This window comes from Aplidium turbinatum, chromosome 4 (assembly GCF_918807975.1).
Source record: "Aplidium turbinatum chromosome 4, kaAplTurb1.1, whole genome shotgun sequence".
Classification (NCBI taxonomy): domain Eukaryota; kingdom Metazoa; phylum Chordata; class Ascidiacea; order Aplousobranchia; family Polyclinidae; genus Aplidium; species Aplidium turbinatum.
The window spans coordinates 45,389,883-45,409,462 of NC_137475.1; the positions used below are offsets into that span (position 1 = coordinate 45,389,883).

The 19,580-nt window shown below is 39.9% G+C and overlaps 1 protein-coding gene across 1 annotated transcript in view; it reads right to left on the reverse strand.

Moving 5' to 3' along the window:
* Window positions 1-19,580, reverse strand: part of LOC145769236 (inter-alpha-trypsin inhibitor heavy chain H3-like) — a 115,038-nt gene that overhangs the window by 55,246 nt on the left and 40,212 nt on the right. Inside the window, exons 8-13 of the mRNA XM_082580818.1 lie at window positions 16,683-16,787; window positions 14,708-14,798; window positions 11,478-11,601; window positions 10,120-10,302; window positions 6,104-6,321; window positions 2,367-2,517 (exon numbers count right to left, since the gene is read on the reverse strand). Coding sequence (XP_082436944.1) covers window positions 2,367-2,517; window positions 6,104-6,321; window positions 10,120-10,302; window positions 11,478-11,601; window positions 14,708-14,798; window positions 16,683-16,787 — 872 coding nt within the window. The remainder of the gene's footprint in view (window positions 1-2,366; window positions 2,518-6,103; window positions 6,322-10,119; window positions 10,303-11,477; window positions 11,602-14,707; window positions 14,799-16,682; window positions 16,788-19,580) is intronic.

Here is a 19,580-nt window from a genome sequence, read left to right on the forward strand (position 1 = left end):
ACGCTATCGAATAGTGACAAATAGTCGTTACTTCCAACCCTGAGTATATTGAAGACAATTGTGGAGTTCCAGGCGATACTGAGTAGATTGTAAAAGTGGAAGTTATTGCCAATTGTAAAGGAACTGCTGCAAGTAGTAATGTATATTTGTGGTTAAGGCTTCCGGGGTGTGCACTTAAGCAACATATTTTAAGGACTGCTCTCCATTTAGCACACCAGATGGAAAAATTTCAACAGCCTAAAATGTCCAGCGACTTAGACATTAAAAGCTGTTACTTAATATAGTTCAAACGTTTAGCGATGCTGAAAGAATGTAAAAAAAGAGCAGACGTTAGATCATCGTAAAAAAGACCAACTTTTTTTGGAAAGCCAGCAAAACTACAAAGTAGTTGCTGAAAAAGTGACCTTCAAGACAAGAGTCTCATGGAAAACCTTGCGATTGGAAACTTTGCTTCGAATAAATATTGTTTAGACAAATCTTTCTATAATGGTTGTTTGTAATGCTTTAAGAAAAAATTACAAACAAAAGACGGCACAAAGGAACGTTCCTATTTAGCTAAGAAAACACCTACTGGCTTGGAGTTGTAACAACATAAATAATAAGATCTCAACGGAAAACGTTTTCCATTCCAAACCTCAAAACAGAGAGTTATTTGTCTGTCAATAGTCAATAAAGGGCAGAAAAGCACGGACATTCGAAAACTGAAAGCTATAACAATCTTGCGTGCGTTTAACAGACATTTGTCCATAGTACTTACAACCTTCTTTTCTCGTGTTGTCGCTATATATTAGAGCACCCGTCGGTTAACCACTTCCTGGTGTCATCGTCAATGGAAACCACCCAGACGGCAACTTTATCTGGTTCAGTTCTTTGCCAGACCGGGTATGGATCTGACCAGATCTGGGCCAGATAAAGTGGCTGGCTGAGTAGGCTTTCAATACCATGGAGGTGGTGTGTACAGCGGGAAATCTTTGATTATGTGGCTACCGTCTGCACTTCACTACACTCGCAGGCCGCACTCTCTGCCAAGCCCCAATGCAACATGTCTGCACCATGGCGTCCCACACCAGTGAGTAAACATGTACGCCTTGATGAGGCAAGTCTAAAGAGGTTATGACCCCGTTAGTTCTCCGACGATTCCAGTAAGTTACTTGACAAAGTGGAAAATGTGCTGCCTGACCATTGTTCGCACACCGCCTCATGACACCACTGTTTACTATAGGGTGGCTGCCAGAAGGTGGTGACTGTGTGCAGCGCGTACAAATGGGAGATTTTAACTGCTACCCTGGTGGTTTCCTCTATTAAATAGAATATCCTCTATTAAATTAAATAGAGTCTATTTGGTACATTTAGTAGACGACCGGGGTTTTGGGCTTTACCGCTGAAGGAAAGAACTACACACTGGCGCCGCAGTGTAGCTGGCTCAATGTTTGCAAAGACAGGCAAACAGTCAGTTGGAGTTGGTCGGAGGTAACCAGCGACAGTTGTTGATTGGCACATAGACAAGGCCAGCAAAAGCAAGCATAGAAGAGATGCTATATACATCTGGTCATTCCTAGGCAAATGTTAGGAAAATCATCGATTTGATTTGAGGAATCATGTGGCATCGTATGGCATGGCATCGTAAGTAATGGAGCATTATATCGAGATACACTTAAGCTTTGATAAGTTGTTCAGGTTCCGAATAGAAAATAATCACACTTTGTCCACCCCGTTAGCTCATTGGTTACGCGCCCGGCTCAAGATCACTTGGCGCAAGTTCGACTTTCGGGGTGTGCGCTTGAGCAACTGCTCTTCATTCAGCGGCACCTAGTGAATGGAATAATTTCCGGTAACAACACTTCAAAAATCGGAAAACTCCACTCTGCCCATTTCGGTAACCGCCCTGCGTCAAGAACCTCTACAAGTATGCAAAACTACCAGCAATAACCTATCAAGGCTTTGTCAGTCCGAGGATTAAGATTCAAAACCAACCAACCAAATGCCGTTTTTTTGTCCATTTTTGTACTAAACGGCCATCGCTGTTAAAATTGGCATCGCGATAAAATAACTTATATAAATCTCTGAAGCATCGTTACTTGCAACAGTAAAACCGGAGTCCGAGTGAGGTGCAACCTAAGCAAATGTAATCCAACGAATTTGAATCACTTAAAATAAAAATATAAATTTGGCTTAGTGTCGCGTTGAATTATTAGACATATTTGCAAAGTTGATAATTAGAATTCGATCTTCGTCTGTGAATAGTCCTGCCTCAAACCAGACAGGAAGTGTTTATAGATATCTTCCATACTGCAAGATTACTTATGAGACATGTTGGTAAATATAAAGAAAAAATGAAATTATTTCTTTTGAGGAAATAAACTTACTCATTATAAACGACGCTCGTCATGATGGTTTGAGCAAATCTTGAGCTGATCGAAGCAGCCACGGCGATGGATTCTACCGATGGGCGAAGCTTTTGGCCCACAACTACTCTGCACATTTTGTACAACAGGAAACTCAGCCCAGTGCTTTTAGCTGGAATGGAAACCATTCGTCAATGAGTTGAGGAATTGATGTAAGAAGCGACTGTATATGATTTATCAAAGTATCTTCAGCGCATCAAATCACAGTCAATGAATATAAAATAGTTGTTTACCGGCACAAGAAAGGGACGTGGTGTCAATCGAAACGTTTTGCGATTTGAACCGAAACCAATAAAAAATATTGCACTGATCAACTTTTATAAAAATAAAAAATATTGCACTAATTTTATAATTTTATAAAAAATATTGCATATAATTTTATAAAAGTCCGCAAATGACATCTTTTTCTACAATTTAATTGGGCTGTAGTTTTTGAGATACTGAATTATTGATACCGTACCTTTTTTATTTTTTATCAAAAGATAGGCCTATTGCACATTATTTAATCCGAGGATCAGCATTGAAGTATTTTTTCTGTCAGAGTAGACCCCTTAAAATTTTTTAAAAAGTATGTAGGCTATGAGTTGCCTAAAATAAGCAAAATGCATTTTCACCACTAGTGGTGCCAATTGCTGCTTCTTAATCCCCTCACACTTCTCAAAATTATGTCAAATATCTTAAAGTTGGTTTTCAATTGTGAGCTATCAGTGAGGTAGGCACTTTAACATGACCCACTCGTCGAAGAGTGCCTGCTTTTCAATGTGAAATTGCTTTGTGTTTTGGTCACAATTTTCCTTATAAACTCCATTGATTGCAGTCATTGAGATCCTTCTTGCACTCACTTCAGTTGCAGAAGAAAAAATAGTATTAGCAGAGGGTGGAAATCGAACCCACGAAATCGAAATTACTACTCCTCTGCCCTAACCATTAGACAACGATGGTTGTGGCAAGGCATTCAGTTAAATTTCTTTGTATCAAAATCTTTCGATCAGAATATCACGTGTCGAGTCACATGACTGAAATCAGCTGAATCGCGAGTACGCTTTTTCGACGAGTGGCTAATGTTAAAGTGCCTACCTATCAGTAAGGCATTGGATGAAAGTGAAATAATTTTCACCGTCATGATCAAGGCTTAGGCCTAATGTTTGGTTTGGCAAAAAGGAAATGTTTAGGCCTCTCGAGGCAAGGTGTCTCATTATCAGAATGTAAAATGGTTGTCATTTTTGGATTTCTCTTGGTCAAAATCATGAGAAACAATGCAAGAAGCTAAAAAAATTGAAAATGTTTGAATTTTGAACAGGTTTTAGGCGACGTGAAGTGAGATAGAAAAGGGTAATGTAATGGCATGCTGTATGAATCCTGAATGAAGCAGGATCAGCCTCTTGATATCGAAGCTTGAGACTGCTGTCTTTACAAAGCTTAGCACTCAATGATGCTAATATAAGTTTTGAAGCAGCTGCGTCCCACATAACCTTCCTTTTAATGCTGAGTTTGAGTAATCAGTAAAGTCATTCGTCGCTGCAGCACCTGCAAACCATCTCTCTTCCAGTCGAACTATTCTTTGGCCTTAACTGCACTTTGTGACTAATGATCAGTCTGGTGTCTTTCAAGCTTCGATGGTTCAAGTACCTTATACGACGATAATTTTACACACTCAACTGTCTGAGTAGATTCGTGGTTCCAATTTCATGGACCAATCAATAGAAAATTATAGAGCATCGGTTCATTTTTATGAGACGTTTTTATTAATCGCCGTAAATTGAAATACCGCAAAATAGTTCTCGGCTCATATTCAAGAGCATGTCGGTTCACGGATTGGAAAGTACTGGCATCCGGGTTCACGGGTCGGGAAGTACTGACATACGGTTCATGGGTCGGGAAGTACTGACATACGGGTTCACGGATTGGAAAGTACTGGCATCCGGTTTCACGGGTCGGGAAGTACTGACATACGGGTTTACGGATTGGAAAGTACTGGCATCCGGGTTCACGGGTCGGGAAGTACTGACATACTTGTTCACGGGTCGGGAAGTACTGACATACTTGTTCACGAGTCGGGAAGAACTGACATACGGGTTCACGGGTCGGGAAGTACTGACATACAGGTTCAGGATTGGAAAGTACTGGCATCCGGGTTCACGGGTCGGGAAGTACTGACATACGGGTTCACGGGTTGGGAAGTACTGACATACTTATTCACGAGTCGGGAAGTACTGACATACGGGTTCACGGGTCGGGAAGTACTGACATACGGGTTCACGAGTCGGGAAGTACTGACATACTTGTTCACGGGTCGGGAAGTACTGACATACGGTTTCACGGGTCGGGAAGTACTGACATACGGGTTCACGGGTCGGGAAGTACTGACATACGGTTTCACGAGTCGGGAAGTACTGACATACGGTTTCACGAGTCGGGAAGTACTGACATACTTGTTCACGAGTCGGGAAGTACTGACATACGGTTTCACGGATTGGAAAGTACTGACATACGGGTTCACGGGTCGGGAAGTACTGACATACGGTTTCACGAGTCGGGAAGTACTGACATACGGTTTCAAGATTCGGGAAGTACTGACATACTTGTTCACGAGTCGGGAAGTACTGACATACGGTTTCACGGGTCGGGAAGTACTGACATACGGTTTCACGGGTCGGGAAGTACTGACATACGGGTTCACGAGTCGGGAAGTACTGACATACGGGTTCACGGGTCGGGAAGTACTGACATACGGGTTCACGAGTCGGGAAGTACTGACATACTTGTTCACGAGTCGGGAAGTACTGACATACGGTTTCACGGGTTGGGAAGTACTGACATACGGGTTCACGGGTTGGGAAGTACTGGCATACGGTTTCACGGGTCGGGAAGTACTAACATACGGTTTCACGAGTTGGGAAGTACTGACATACGGGTTCACGGGTCGGGAAGTACTGGAATATGGGTTCACCGGTCGGGAGGTTACTGACATACGGGTTCACGAGTCGAGAAGTACTGACATACAGGTATTTTAAAGGCTCTAAAAACAAAGTTGATAGTCATTTTAAATTACTCGAGGCATACGGGTTGTTGTTGTTGTGAACGACAAAAACATTGCAGATCGGATCTGAAACATTAATTAATATTTGAATCTGAAACTATACTCGTACAACTGACGCTGAGGTTCAGTCTACACATGGTGAGTGTAAATTGGATCGATTTATAAAAAAATAAGTCGCTCATAGTTACTCAATTTATTGGTTATATTCGAAGTCAAATCATTTTCAGGCATGATTTTTGAGTGGTACTATAAAAGCACAAAAATGCTCTACATAGCCATAAATGCCCTACTATAAGAGCTCAATAGCACAGCAGAGTTTAACGTAAATCAAACCAGCATGATTTTCCCTGTGTAACTCTAGGCTACGTCTTTATGCTGAGCGTTTATTCAGATTTTATAGCTAAATTGTCACTGCATTTATTACAATCGTTTTCATAGAATTGTTTATGTATTCATAGTGGTCATGATTTAAGAATGCCTTTGTTGTCGCACAGTTTTCTAAATATTATTCAGGGAAACATTTCAAAATGATACAGAGAAGGAATCTAAACTGCCAATGTACAATGGTCACCCCTGATTGCTGAGTCGCTATGATTGTGATCGCTTTCTCAGTCATATTGTTGTTGTTTTTGTTTTTTTTATATAGAATTGGTGCTACCTGTAACAGTGACGATGCTGGCCGTGCCAATTTCGGCATTTCTACGAGGAACAACTTCAAAGGAAGCCAACTCCGTTGAGCCACCACCGATGATGATAGTGCTTGGAGAGACTCCTTTTGTTACGTAACGTTGACTATCCGTAGCGCCCAGCTCAAAAGAAGATGATCCGTTACCAAAGTTCCTCAATGACAACGTGATGTTAACCGGATGCCCTGGCCTGCGAGGAATTTTCTTGTCACGAATAAACATAAACGACTCCCAAAGCGAAGAAATATTTCAAAAATACAAAAAAAAAACAGAAGTTGTGATCGCCTCACTAATGTTTTGCTCACCATATCAATATGAACTATGCGCCAGTACTACAAAAAGGATGATTCTAGTGAAGAGCCACAAAATAAACTTCTTCTTGCGTTTGAGGCCGCCGCAGATCACGTTGTTACATCCAGGCACAACAGCCAATAGATTGCGTGTTCATCGAGCGTTGTGAGGTCCACATATCTGTCCTGGGGTCGATATACAGAACGATGGTAGATAATGTGGTGTGCAGTTTGAGAATCTGAGCTACATGCATAAGATGGTGAGTCGGCGAGGCCCCATTGGAACATGTTGCTGTTGAAGCGGCCCACCCCAGTCCGCAGGCGATTGAGCTTCACCCACTCCTTCTGAAATAGTTCTGCTCCGGATGAGGTGTTGGTATTGGGAAGGACTGTCAATTGGGTTGGTCTCGCAACGCCTCTCCATTCACTGTTCCAAACTTCAGAAATGTGGAAGTTGGATTTACAGATAGCTGCAGCATGTTGGGAAAAAGGGCGTCGAGATTTCAAGCGCTGGGGCTTTTGAGGGTGCGAGTTTAGGACAATCTGTTTGAGGTGATGATCATTCTTTGACATAGCTTGTAGGACCAGACTGCCTACGTGGTTTTCCCTACAAAGTCTACCTGGAACAATGCCTAATGGTACCGGCAGAAAGTCAGTGGGAGTTGGAAGCAGGCAACCAGTGATTATTCTCATGGTGGTACTGAGGGCAGTGTCAATTTTGCAATTGTGTACGCTGCGACACCAAGGGGGGGACGCATAATAAGAGGAGCTGTAAACAAGTGCAAGAGCACTTGTACGGAGTGTGGATGTAGTAACACCCCAGGTGTTCCAGCTAGGCATCGCAGCAAGTTGTTGCGTACTGATAGCTTAGCATGGAGGGATTCAGCATGGTGTTTGTAGGTTAATTGTCGATCGAGCTTCACTCACAGTCTACTGTGCTTCACTCCTAGGTAGGTGGGACACGGGTTGTGTGGGAGTGGGTTTCCGTTGAGAGAGACTGACAATAATTGGCGCGTAGATTCCATGTTGTAAAGGTGAAAAGGTGTGACAGTGGTCTTTACCAGTCTCAGTTTTAGCACCCACAGCTTCAGGTAGTCTGCGATTTGAGCCATGTCATCTGTAAGAGCTTCCTCTACCAGATGCCAGTACTTGTCAGAATGGAGTAGTGCAAGATCATCAGCATAATCGTACTGGCGTGACATAGTCTCTGGCATGTCACTGATGTAAATGTTAAATCGTAGAGGTGATAAGCACGATCCTTGCGGAACACCGTTTCTTAGCGGCGGGGCCGGCTGCACTGCCCGTCACTCGTCTTCAGCAAAAAGATCCAATATGCTAGAATTTTTTGCGAGAAATTGCACTACCTTTTTGTCTGGGGTCATGCGGAGGAGCTTTAGGGTTAGCCCTTGGTGCCACACAGTTATAGGAAGCAATGAGTTCTACCAAGATTACTCCTGCTTTGTTTCCCTTCTCGAAACTTTCCTCAATATCTTCGGTCAGCTTGACTGCTTGATGAATCGTACAGCATCCATGCCGAAATCCAGCTTGTTCCTTTGGTAGCTGGAGATCAACAACTGGCTCGAGTCTAGTTAGCAGGAGCCGTTCCAGGATGTCATATGGGACGCAGAGTAGTGATATTGGGCGATAGCTCTTGGCATAATCAGCTGGCTTGTTTGGTTTAGGTGGTGCCACTACAGTTGCTTTTCGCCAGATTTTAAGTATGGCCTGGAGGGTCAGGCAAGCAGAATAGAAACTTTTCAACCATGTCAGACATTTGGAGCCACCTCCTGGAGAGATATTATAGGGCCTTTGTGCTTTCCCGCTTTTAACTTGTTTGATGACAGATGCAAGTTCTCTGGTGCTGACAAATGGCCATCTGCGCTTGCGGCTTTCCAGAGCCTGCTGCATTCCTGCTTCACTGCAAGGGCGTGCTTCTTATATTCCACTTTACATTTGCCATTGGCTAGGAACTGTTGTGCTATGGCGTTAGCAGTTACAGGCATAGCATAAGATTGGGGGTGCGGCCTGTAAGGCGATTGAAAGTTTTCCATGCAACTCTGCTTGAGCTGGTAAAATCAATGCCCTGCACTGTATCTTCCCAACGTTGTTTACGTTTTACGTTGAGGTGTTCCAACAGATCAGTGGCAGTCATGGATGTCTCTTCACTGGTTTTTGAGGCCAGGAACGCATCATCATAGCGTTTGTTGCATTCTTCGTCCCAGGAAAGTATGAGAGGACGACGGAATTCACGGGGATGGACTTCTTTGCTGCCATGAGTAAGGCTTTGCAGTAGGTTTTATAAGATTTATCCAGCCTGTCAGAAGTTGGTTCTGGGAGGTGCGGGGTTTTCTTTTCGACCAGGAGTGTGAACTTGGTCCAATTTGCCTTGCAAAAATTCCACTTTTTCACAGGTTTGCTTGGGACTGAGTTGAATGGGTTTTTATAGGTGTTGAGCGATGGTCTCTATGTTGTAACTTAGGAAAGAGGATAAGGATGCTACGGTCTGGTAAAGGTCCTTTTAGGTTAACAAAGGCCAGATCCGGATTGGTTGTTGTTTTCCATCTTCCTGACAAAAAAACTGTCTGGTTCTTTTGAGTTGCACAGTAACTGGACACCAGTGACAGCTGTCCATGATTCGCTATGCAGTCTGCATTTAAATGGAGGTAGCCCCGAGTTGTGCTCTGGGAATTGATGTTTCTGGCATACAGGCATGGTGGAGCAAAGGCGGGAATAGAGTTAGCTTGCAGACGTGTATTTGGTGGTTTATACACGTTGATCACAACTGTGCCTTCGATTTCTGTGGTTGTCCATTCAACTTCACAGTCAGGGCTGGATGAAGCAATCGGTATCCATTTAGCGGAGTTCTTCACATATGCGGCTATTTCATGAATGTTGCATGCTGCCAGGGTATATTCACAGATCTTTGACTTCAATGCTTCGGTGGTGTAGGTTTCTTGTAGGAGCAATGCTGTCACGTTATGCTCCTGTGCGAGATATTCCAAGATGTTGCATTTGGCTTTGGTAAGGCCTTCAACGTTTAGCTGCAAGATTGTTACTTCGACAGAAGGATGAGTTTCTCTCGTTGGACACCGGGGCCGAGGGTTTATCCTTTTACCACCCCAGGTGCCCTGTGAGTTGCGGTCTCTGATTGTTGCCATTCGCTTCATAAATTTGAATTACCAGGACTCAACACAAGGAGGGTCTTCTTCTTGCGTTTGAGGCCGCCACAGATCACGTTGTTACATCCAGGCACAGCAGCCAATGGATTGTGTATTCATCGAGCATTGTTAGGTCCACATGTCTATCTTGTGGTCGGTATACAGGACATTGATAGATAATGTGTACAAGGAGGGTGGCAACATGAGTCCACAAAATAAACTAATGAACAAAAAGCATACAAGGTTTAATTTGAAAAACAAGCTTTTACTCTACATGTAAAAAAAAACTTAATCCGTGAGTCATTGAAGCAATGAAAGTATGGTTTAATAAGCATTCCTAAACAAGATCACCAAGTGTCAAACTTTACAAAGTCCAAAAGCATTCATTAATATGCTGCACAAGTTCTTGAATGATTAAAGTAAAATATTACGACTATTAAGCATCCAAAGCAAATTTGCTAAGAACTTCTAAAAGAAATTTGCAAAACTGCAATTAAAACCGTGATAGAACATTTTAAAAGCCACAAGGCTCACGCTCACCTAAACACCACTTCATCTATGTTGTCACAATTGATTTCTACATTGACAAATTGGATTGGAGATGACGAAATTCTAGTGAAGGCAAACCCATCAACATCCACACCCACGGTCTTCAAAAAAAATGGAGCAGTGGGATTGGGAGATATCGGGATTCTGTGGACGCCCTCGTTGGAACTGGGTGCGCTGTTGAGAAGGTTTGACAGCTGTTTAACTTCCTAACAAAGGAAAATTAAAATTTTGATAGACTGTAACCAAACATAAGTACGCTTAGGCACAACTAGCAAAATCACACTGAGACCAAGTAAATGAAAATAAAATGAGGTAGACATTTGAGTGAAGGTTTTTACGACTGAGTGAAACACATAAAAATGTAGGCTATTTATGAGATTTTAAAAGTGTAACCTGGCTTGGTCTGGCACTTGCCTGCAAGCATCGCAAAATATCCAGGTATGGCGACATGTAGCAAACACACTATGTGGATGTGGCAGCAATCATACCAATCACAAACACAGACGTTTGAATGGACAATGCATGTACAAATTGTACATGCTCTGTGCTTACGCCTATAGCACCACAACAACAGGAGATACTTCACTTGCCAAACATGTGCAGAAAAAAATGTACAAAAATGCCCAGGTCTTTAAAAAATTAATAAAGCCTGCCCTAATATGAACCAGACGCCGTATGACGACATATTCACGAAGACAATGAACAAAGCAGTGTTTACCACTGCGATGCCTGCAAAACATGCAGGAAAGTCCCAGCTTGCTAATTTTTACAGATTGGATGCTTGGTCTACAAAAGTAAGAATTGGTAATTCGAAATAAGACCTGAGGAAACTCTTCATCATCGTCTGAATGTAGCTGATTATATGAGTAGTCGATTTAGATCATTAGAAATAGCCTAAGGCGTTTATCATCAAATAGCCTACAAATACGGTATATAAGAATGTCATCTCTTTGGGGCGTCTTCTTGTCGTATATACATTGCATTACTGGTCAGTCCACAGCAGCTTAAAAAGCAAACAGAATAAATTAAAAGGTAAGGCCAGTAATTTGGGACAGAAGTAAAAAAATAACTCAATGGGTTCAGCATATTTTGTTTTTATGACATAAACAACATGTATACAACATATTTAATAAAAATTCGAACGTTTTCAACACAACATTGTGACCTCATCAAGCAAGAATAGCTTAAGTTACATCTGCAATGTAAAAAATAAATGTAAATTAGGCTACAAAATGTAAATTAAAAAAAATTCCATTCATTCATTATCCATCCTAGCGTTAAAGGTTGCACACATCAAATACCAAACGTTACAACTAAACCGCATGATTCAACTAGGCTACCTTCTATACCTAATCGTGTCCAACACGTTTCCATCGTCCTGGTTGATGAATTCAAATGACGTCACACGGTCTCCATCTTCTTTCCCAAAAGAATCAACCACGATTACAATGTCGTCTGAGTACAAAGGTTGGCCTGCAATTGAAATCAACAATAATGATACAAATAGTCCATAAAATAATTAGTTTTTCAAAAGCAACGATTGATTTATTGACTGAACTAAATCGTTATCTCCCAATTGAGAAAGCTTAATCCTGGCAGTATGGCATACTAGCAGAGGCTTTGAACCACTACCGCAGTGCCGGTTACCGAGATTGCCGAAATAAAGCTTCCGCTTGTTGAAGTATTGTCTGAGTTATTCCATCCACTAAGTACACAGAGGAACTGCTGAGTGGCTGAAGATTTCCTGCCCCCCAATCTAGCCTGGAAAGATCGCTCATACGCCATCATCACAGAGGAATGGAGACTAGAGAGCTGTCAAAGTGGGTTAATCAATCGAACATCTTGAGCTGAACCAGCGTTGGTTCATCTTGCGGCTTGTTGGTTTACAAAGTTGGAAGCTCGTTTAACCTTTTGAAGGTTGGTGGGAGGGAGGGGGGGGGGGGGGCTGTCAATTCAACTTTTTTGTATCAACAGTTGTATCTCTAAAACCACTGAAGCTGCGACTACGAGATTTCTTGACTTTTCCTAACTTTTATTCGCCTCTATTGAGCTGAAAGTTTGAGCGAATAAAGGTTATAAATTGAGAGATATAAGGCATTTCTCAACACGTCCTCTGAAATATTTCATATTCTATTGTTCAAAATTTTCCCACCAGCTGGATGAAAGTAATTAATTTGGCCCATGTCTCGTTAATCTTAACTGTTTATGTAAAATTATGTAAAAAAATTTTAATCACAACATTGCAATGCATGTTCTTCATTACTCTACCAAAAAATAATGTGTAAACTCACGCTACAATTACAGTCACAATTTACCTCAACATTTCAACGTATGTGAGCAGTTCTAAAATTCACATAGTTTTAATTTTCGGATATGCTCAGCGTGAATAATTTTACAAAGTGAATCCCAAATTTTGAAACCGTGCTATAAAAAATAACAGAGATATCACTCCAAAAGCATAAGAATAATCGACAGCCTTCCCCCCAAACTGAGCAAGACTCCAGGAGCCCAACCTTCTAAGGGTTAACTGAGCTCGAATTGGAGCATTGCCTTACTGGTATTCTACTGCACCTGGTGGCCAATGATTTTTTACGGTTGTATAGCTTCAACTTTTTACAAGTTACATAGAACCATTCAACCATTTCAAATACGAAACATAATTGATCGATGAATTGTGTGAAAAAAGATAAAAAACATAGCGACCTATATTACAGTATATACAGGCCTTGCCAACATGCTAACAAGTGACTGAAGGCTGATATAATTTTGATTTCAAACACTAAGCTAAATATACTTTATATCTCTTCGAAATGATAGTTATGTAAAACCAATTACCAAAGAGTGATCACTGAATCTCAAATCTGTGAAAAACCTTTAGTTTCATGCTATAAAATGACAAATCTTTTCCAAATTACCAGTTTTGGCAGATGTTCTTCGGATTTTCAACATAAGTGCCAGTGCCTTGCTATCTGAGACAGCAAGGAACCTTCTTTCCGCTGCAATCATCATTTCAGACGTTCGAGGCTTACATTCTTGCTTCCATTTTTGCTTAGTGCGAAGAGCACAACTCACATGGTGGTAAACGTTTTGCCGATACCGGCTCTGTCGGTAAGTCACTATGACGACAACCCCTCGCTCCTCTAATTCTGTTCTCTAATAATATCGATTTATTAGCGCAGATTGTTTGTCAAATATCTTACAGGCCTTTACTTTGTCTGGTGATGGTATCTTCTGATCTCTGTATAACTATTGATTTTTAACGCTAGCCTCTTCTTTTTCCAGTGAATGTGGTGCTGAAGAGCAGTCTGCAGAGCACATCATCAATGACTGTAACATATTTATGCCATTTAACGGAGGGTGAGGTCTGCGCGTCTTGAATGACGCAACAAAAAACTGGCTGCTCTCCAGTAGCCTTCCAGTGTAGTCCAAAAACGTCATGAACCTTTCATATGCTTCACCACATATCAGTTTACTTTATTCTTACGACAAGCTCCTGAAAAGAGTCAAACGAAAAGAAGTGCAGCTTCGAGCTATGAAAAATCTTTTCCTCACAATATTCAAGTTTTGTACTTCAAGAATAGTTAGAGTCTGTAAATTTTAACAAAATCATCATCAGGCTATTAGTGATGTCTCCTAACAATAGTGCGCCTGCACCTTGTGGAGTTTTGACTCGTGGCCAAGAAAAGGCACCGATCCTGTTTTGAAAGAGGAAGAGGAAGATTCCTAAGCTCTAAATAGAACATTATTTCAAAGCTTTACTACCGAGTAGGCTACTGAAACAACGTTACATCGTTGAGAAAAATAACAACCTTCTGCAAATGCATTTATTTCTTAGTAGTTTGCTGTAGCTAGAAAGCAATGCTTCATTTTTGACTATGTCGGAAAAATAATCGAATTATTCTTATTGCAAAAAATTTTACACGTGTTTTCGAAAACACAAAAAAAGTTTATATAATATCGGTGACGTCCACGGATCTTCAGTGTTCTCGAGAGGATTGATTGTTGCTCTTGGAAGTTCGTGCTTGAAAATTTACCGAGTTCTCATCTAACGTCACAATTGGATGCTGCTTTACGTCACACCATCATTATTTCATCATGTTTTATTTTTCAGTAAAACAATCGAAATTGTTCTGTGCAATTCCGGTTTTGCTACTCTCTATGGACATATTGTAACTCTGGAATGCATGTGGTATGGGGACTGGGCGACAGTTGGAAGCCTTCTCAATTGCAAGTCTCTGCAGTAAGTCCAACATTGGTTGAACATAGCACTATTGAGTTACGAATTTAGGTCGTTTTGTGCTGTTGAGGGATGTTCACATGTCATGACGCCATTTTCTTGCTTTTGATCCTCCTTTCCCCCACATGACGTCAATATGATGCTTCTCGTTTCGATATTGACGACCTGTTTTAGCTTGATGCTGCGAGTTCGAATGCTGTTTGCTATTATCACAGCAAACTCGCAGCATCCGGCTAATAGGTCGTTTGTATCTACATTGTGAAGTAAGCAACAATCATGCTGCTAAAAGCAAAACTCAATCTATTGCATAAGTGCTTTATTGAGTAAGGATCAGTCTTGTACCTTCAAACACTTCTAACATGGTTTCTTTATCTGCCGTTTGCTTTTCCTTGCCAAGAGTATCAATGAATCCTTTCGTACTCCTTCCTTGAATCTAAAAGGAAGGTATAAAAAATAAATACACTACAAAGTTGCCGGAAGTTAAGAAACTACATGATATTTTTTACTATTTATTCAACTTTCATAAAATTTTCTGGTATTCAGAATTTTAGAAACCCCAAATATTATAAGTTACTGCACATCAATGAGCGTAACATGTTCAGTATAATTTTCATAAGCTGTGTTTATAGAATTGCATTGGATACGTATTTTGTGACCTACGTGCTTATGAAAATCTTCAATGATCACCTTTCTCTATTCTACCACCCAAAAACTACAAAACAGAACAAAGATAAGTGGATGTTGGAGACACCAAGTGGTGTAAATTTGGGCTGTCACCTTTATATGAGCAATGCATAGTTACAACAAAACCAAATCAAACCTTGTAAAATATTTAAAAACAGATTCTTTTAGAGACACTGAGTTACATATAACATGTTTAGCTTGTAACATACCCAACACAAAATACATATTCATGAAAATAAAATTAAGAAAAACATCCAAGTTGCTTCACAATTTCTGGCAGTAGTTCTGCTGCTAAATGCATTGATGGATTACTTAGTGAAGTGTGGAACCACATACAGTACTGTTAAAATTTGAGAGCATATAAACGATAATTAGCAAAGATACAAGACTGTACAATGATGTCAAATTTTTATTTTCTGCCCTTGCATTGCTCACTAAACCAAACAATCGATGAGATTCACTGGACAGTTTAGCACTTAGTAGCTCTGATCATGAGTATAATTACAAGCCTACATTTTTTAACCTTTCATAGATTGCCCGGATTTTTTTCTGTCACGGCATACCAGATGGTTACCAGGCTCTATTCGTACCTAATAATGATATGCAATTTGTTTTCAACTTCTTCCCACCATTGAAATTTTATGTGTAGCTTGCGCCACTGATCTAAAAATGTGTTTTTTCCAAGGTTTATGACATACATAAGCCTACTGACGATTGGAATGCTCAGTACTTCATCTTCGTGACTATATTGTGCGAACTAGCTTAATTTAAATATAGCTCGTCATCTTTCCAAACCAGCTAGACAAATAGACAAAAATCAAGAAACCCTGGTGGAATTTTGTGTATGTCTTCATTTTTGTCTGTCATGAGCCTTTTTCGTGTTGTGTCTATCTTATTATTGCAATATTGCATATAGCCGAGTATAGGTTCAAAGAGAAAATAGCCAGGGTTTATTACAAAAGCGTTTATTAGATAATGGGTAAAAGTTGGAATGGTATAGATTGACCAAAAATTACCTGTGGCTAAATTTTCATGCCGAGTTAAATTTTTGTGCTTCTGGGGTGTCCCCTCAGTCAATTGAGTCACGCTACGCCACTGCACTGACTGTTAACGATTCGAACTTGATGTTTGGACCAACACCAATTGAAAAAAAAATTGTTCTTTTTAGCTTCCATTCTATCATAGCTGATAAAGGTAGACCCATTCTACCGCAAAATATGCCTCGGACAACAACTCTGCCGACTGGAGTTTGTCACTGCTTTTAAATCTAGTTACTTTCAGCGGACGAGAACATAAAGTTTTTGTTTTGGTTTGTTTACTGGTGAATAATTTTTGGTCCTTTAAGTTCATCATGGACCCAATTTTTCATGGTAGTAGATCACCCTTTACTTATTATTACTCATTGTGATGCAGCAAAGGTCGTTATGTCCCCACATATCACATAGTGGTGAAGTCAACCGAATCCAGACCTTAGGCAGTTTAGTGTCATCCATTCCCGTAAACCAAAGTATGAAAGTGAGTTACCAGATAAGATCGGGATTTAATTGTTTTTGTGTTCGATGCAGCTCATCTTCCACAATCTGTTAGATCAAAGGAGCCTTCTCGACCATACTACCAAGTAATAGCAACCTACCTTGACCTGACACGACTCTCCTGCAGTCAGTGTCACTCTCCATTCTCCGTACTGGTCACCCACCGTAACTTTACCTTCATACAGATTACCTACGATGATCGGATTCTGAAATAAAAGATAGAGTAGTGAAGCTCAAAGCGTTGGTGCATGCACTGTGTGAGCAAGCGCAAGAGTTCCGAGGGCATCCTTACACTTTACAGGCTATTTTCTGGAGAATTTGGACAATCAACGACAAATATCAAATTCCAGAATGTTCAGCCATTTTTATTTAAATAAACCTCAGTTTGCCTTTCCAACTTTCAAGTGTGCTCGATATAATAAATAAATTCTGCCGAATACCTGATGAATGATGACTGCTGTATTAACATGTTCTACTGAAAATATACATGTTTTAGGATGTAAGAATTAACAAAACCTTTTTTTAACTTGCCAAACAGTAATAAAAAAGATTTCAAAGAGCTTACCAATGTTATTAAAATAAAAATTCTGTTTGATTTCTTAAAAGCATTAAAAGCTCCATTTTTATAACAAATGAAATACATTATAAGCATAAAAACTTCATATTCTTAACTAAAAATATGCAAGCGCATGTTTTATCTTGTAGCCTACGACAAAAATTTCCAGCCGGGAAATAAATTTAGTCTCTGAGAGCAAATTTCATTTGGCTGAAGACTTTGCAAAAGGAGCACAAAAGGATGACGACAGTTTTACATTTTTTGACAAATTTTTACTCATTTTATAATTTTAATTTACACCAGTTCGACTGCAAGTCGTTAAGCTGCACAATATCACAGCATTGGAAAAATCAGGTCTAGAACTTGGAGATAAAAGTATGTCTGATGTTAAGAGTAGGCTACTTCAAGTAGCCTATATAGCTTTATTGCAAATTAAAGTAGTGACATGCTTGCATTACTAGTAAAGTTAGATCATTATGAACATACAACATGGTACGATAAACGCAAACCACGGTAATTTAAGCGTTGAAACTATTCAAAAGAATTCCTACCCTAGGATTACGCTTTGTTCTGTTTAGGTTTGGATTTGGTTGGAAACTTAATTTGAGACAAAACTTATTTTGTCATCGTTTGTTGAAGATTGATGATGATAGTTGCAAAATACTGAGCTCTGTAATTTGAATTTATTTATCAAAGCAATATGAGTCTTATAACGCTTTATCGCATCATGATAAATTGGATACCGTTACTGCAAACTTATTTACAAATTTAGATGTTTGCAAATCAAGTTTCAATAACTTTCTGCAACACCGACAGTCCAACATAATGAGTTATGTTGTGGTATTCACACCTTTCTGTGTAAATGTTTATTATTGAGCCAGGTCCTTAGAAGGAGATTTATAAAATGTATTAGGGAAGTTGCAATCATGTGCTACCAGCAGACGTCCCAATGGAATAACAGACCTCCACACACTTGACGATCTGACGAAAAGTGGGATCCAATCTTTCCTTTCGGCTGACCACAAACTTTCTACTTCATACGAACGACGACGACGAGCAAACGTTTCAAACGTGGCACGGTGGTGTAAAATTTGTCTTAAAACATATTTGAGCAGAATTGAATACATTTGAGGAAACTCTTTTTTTCCACCAAAAACCAACCTTTCTCATGCCTATGGTCTAAAGTGAAGATACTATGTCCATGATTTAGTAAAAATATTGATAAAACCGATGGGGTTGTATTAGGTCTATTATACACATAAATACATGAAAAAGAAGAATCAACACCAGTAGCGTGACTCCTTCTTAAGTGTTCACTTTTTCAGCAAACATTGAGTATTCTACAATTTACTTAAATTAAAAAAAAAAGCAGTGGAGCTGACTCGGTTGAACCGCATCCAAGGCTAAAGTTTGCTTAAAAAGTCAACACCCATCATTGTGGGAGATAGTAGCCTACATATCGCTAATTTCGAATTTAGCTCAATAAATCAACCATCTCAAGTCAAACCAGTTTCAACGTGAAACCGCAAAAGCAAAACACGTTCTCTTGCGGTCGTATGGTGCCTTCTCTCTTCTGTTTATTTGGCAAATTTGAAAATTCTATAGTTGATTTTGAATGCAAGTGTTACAGCATTAAAGAACCAATCACTATGGGATGCTGAAGCTTTTCCGGTGATTTCAGTTTCTTCTCATGACGTATAATCAGCGATGTAGAGCCGCGCGATAAATATACGACTTCTATTCTTCGGTTTATAACTGGCCGACTCCAACTCCAACTCTAACTCTTGATTTAGTGTTACCAGATTTTTAGGCTGGCTAGCTATGCAGTGTGTTGCTAAAGTGTGTAATGAGATTTTAGGCGCTTACGAGAATAATTCTTATCATGCTTTCCAAAAATTGATGTAGGCTAAAAGTATACTGGTGGAAGAATGACATCGCAGATTAGTTAGAGCAATTCTGGCAACCAATGGAAAAAGTGAAATGTTGCATTTGATGGGTCAATCATGGTGAAAATGGAAAAAATGTTATCAACAAGTATTCTAAAAAGTTCAATGCTTGCAGAAAATTGATATACTTGGCATTTTCATCTTTTTCGATAAAAAAAATAAGTTTCAAGAATCGTGACAGACACAAAACCATGTAACTGCATTGACAAGAAAACAATTCGAAGTAAGCGCTCAACTTCTCGGCTCATGTCCACAAGAGTTCTCTCCTCAATAACCTGTAAATCCGGTTATCTTGACTGGTGCTTACATCGCTCGCCATTGCTTGCTACTAATGAAAACAGAGGTTTAATTACAAGGTGATACACATCTAATGACGTCAGATCATCATGACATTTGATTTTGAATCTGTTTCTATTATACAACTTTTCTGTGCTTATTAATTATTTCTATGCTCTGTGCTTATAATGAGTGCATAAAGAAGAGCTTTTGGAAAAAGT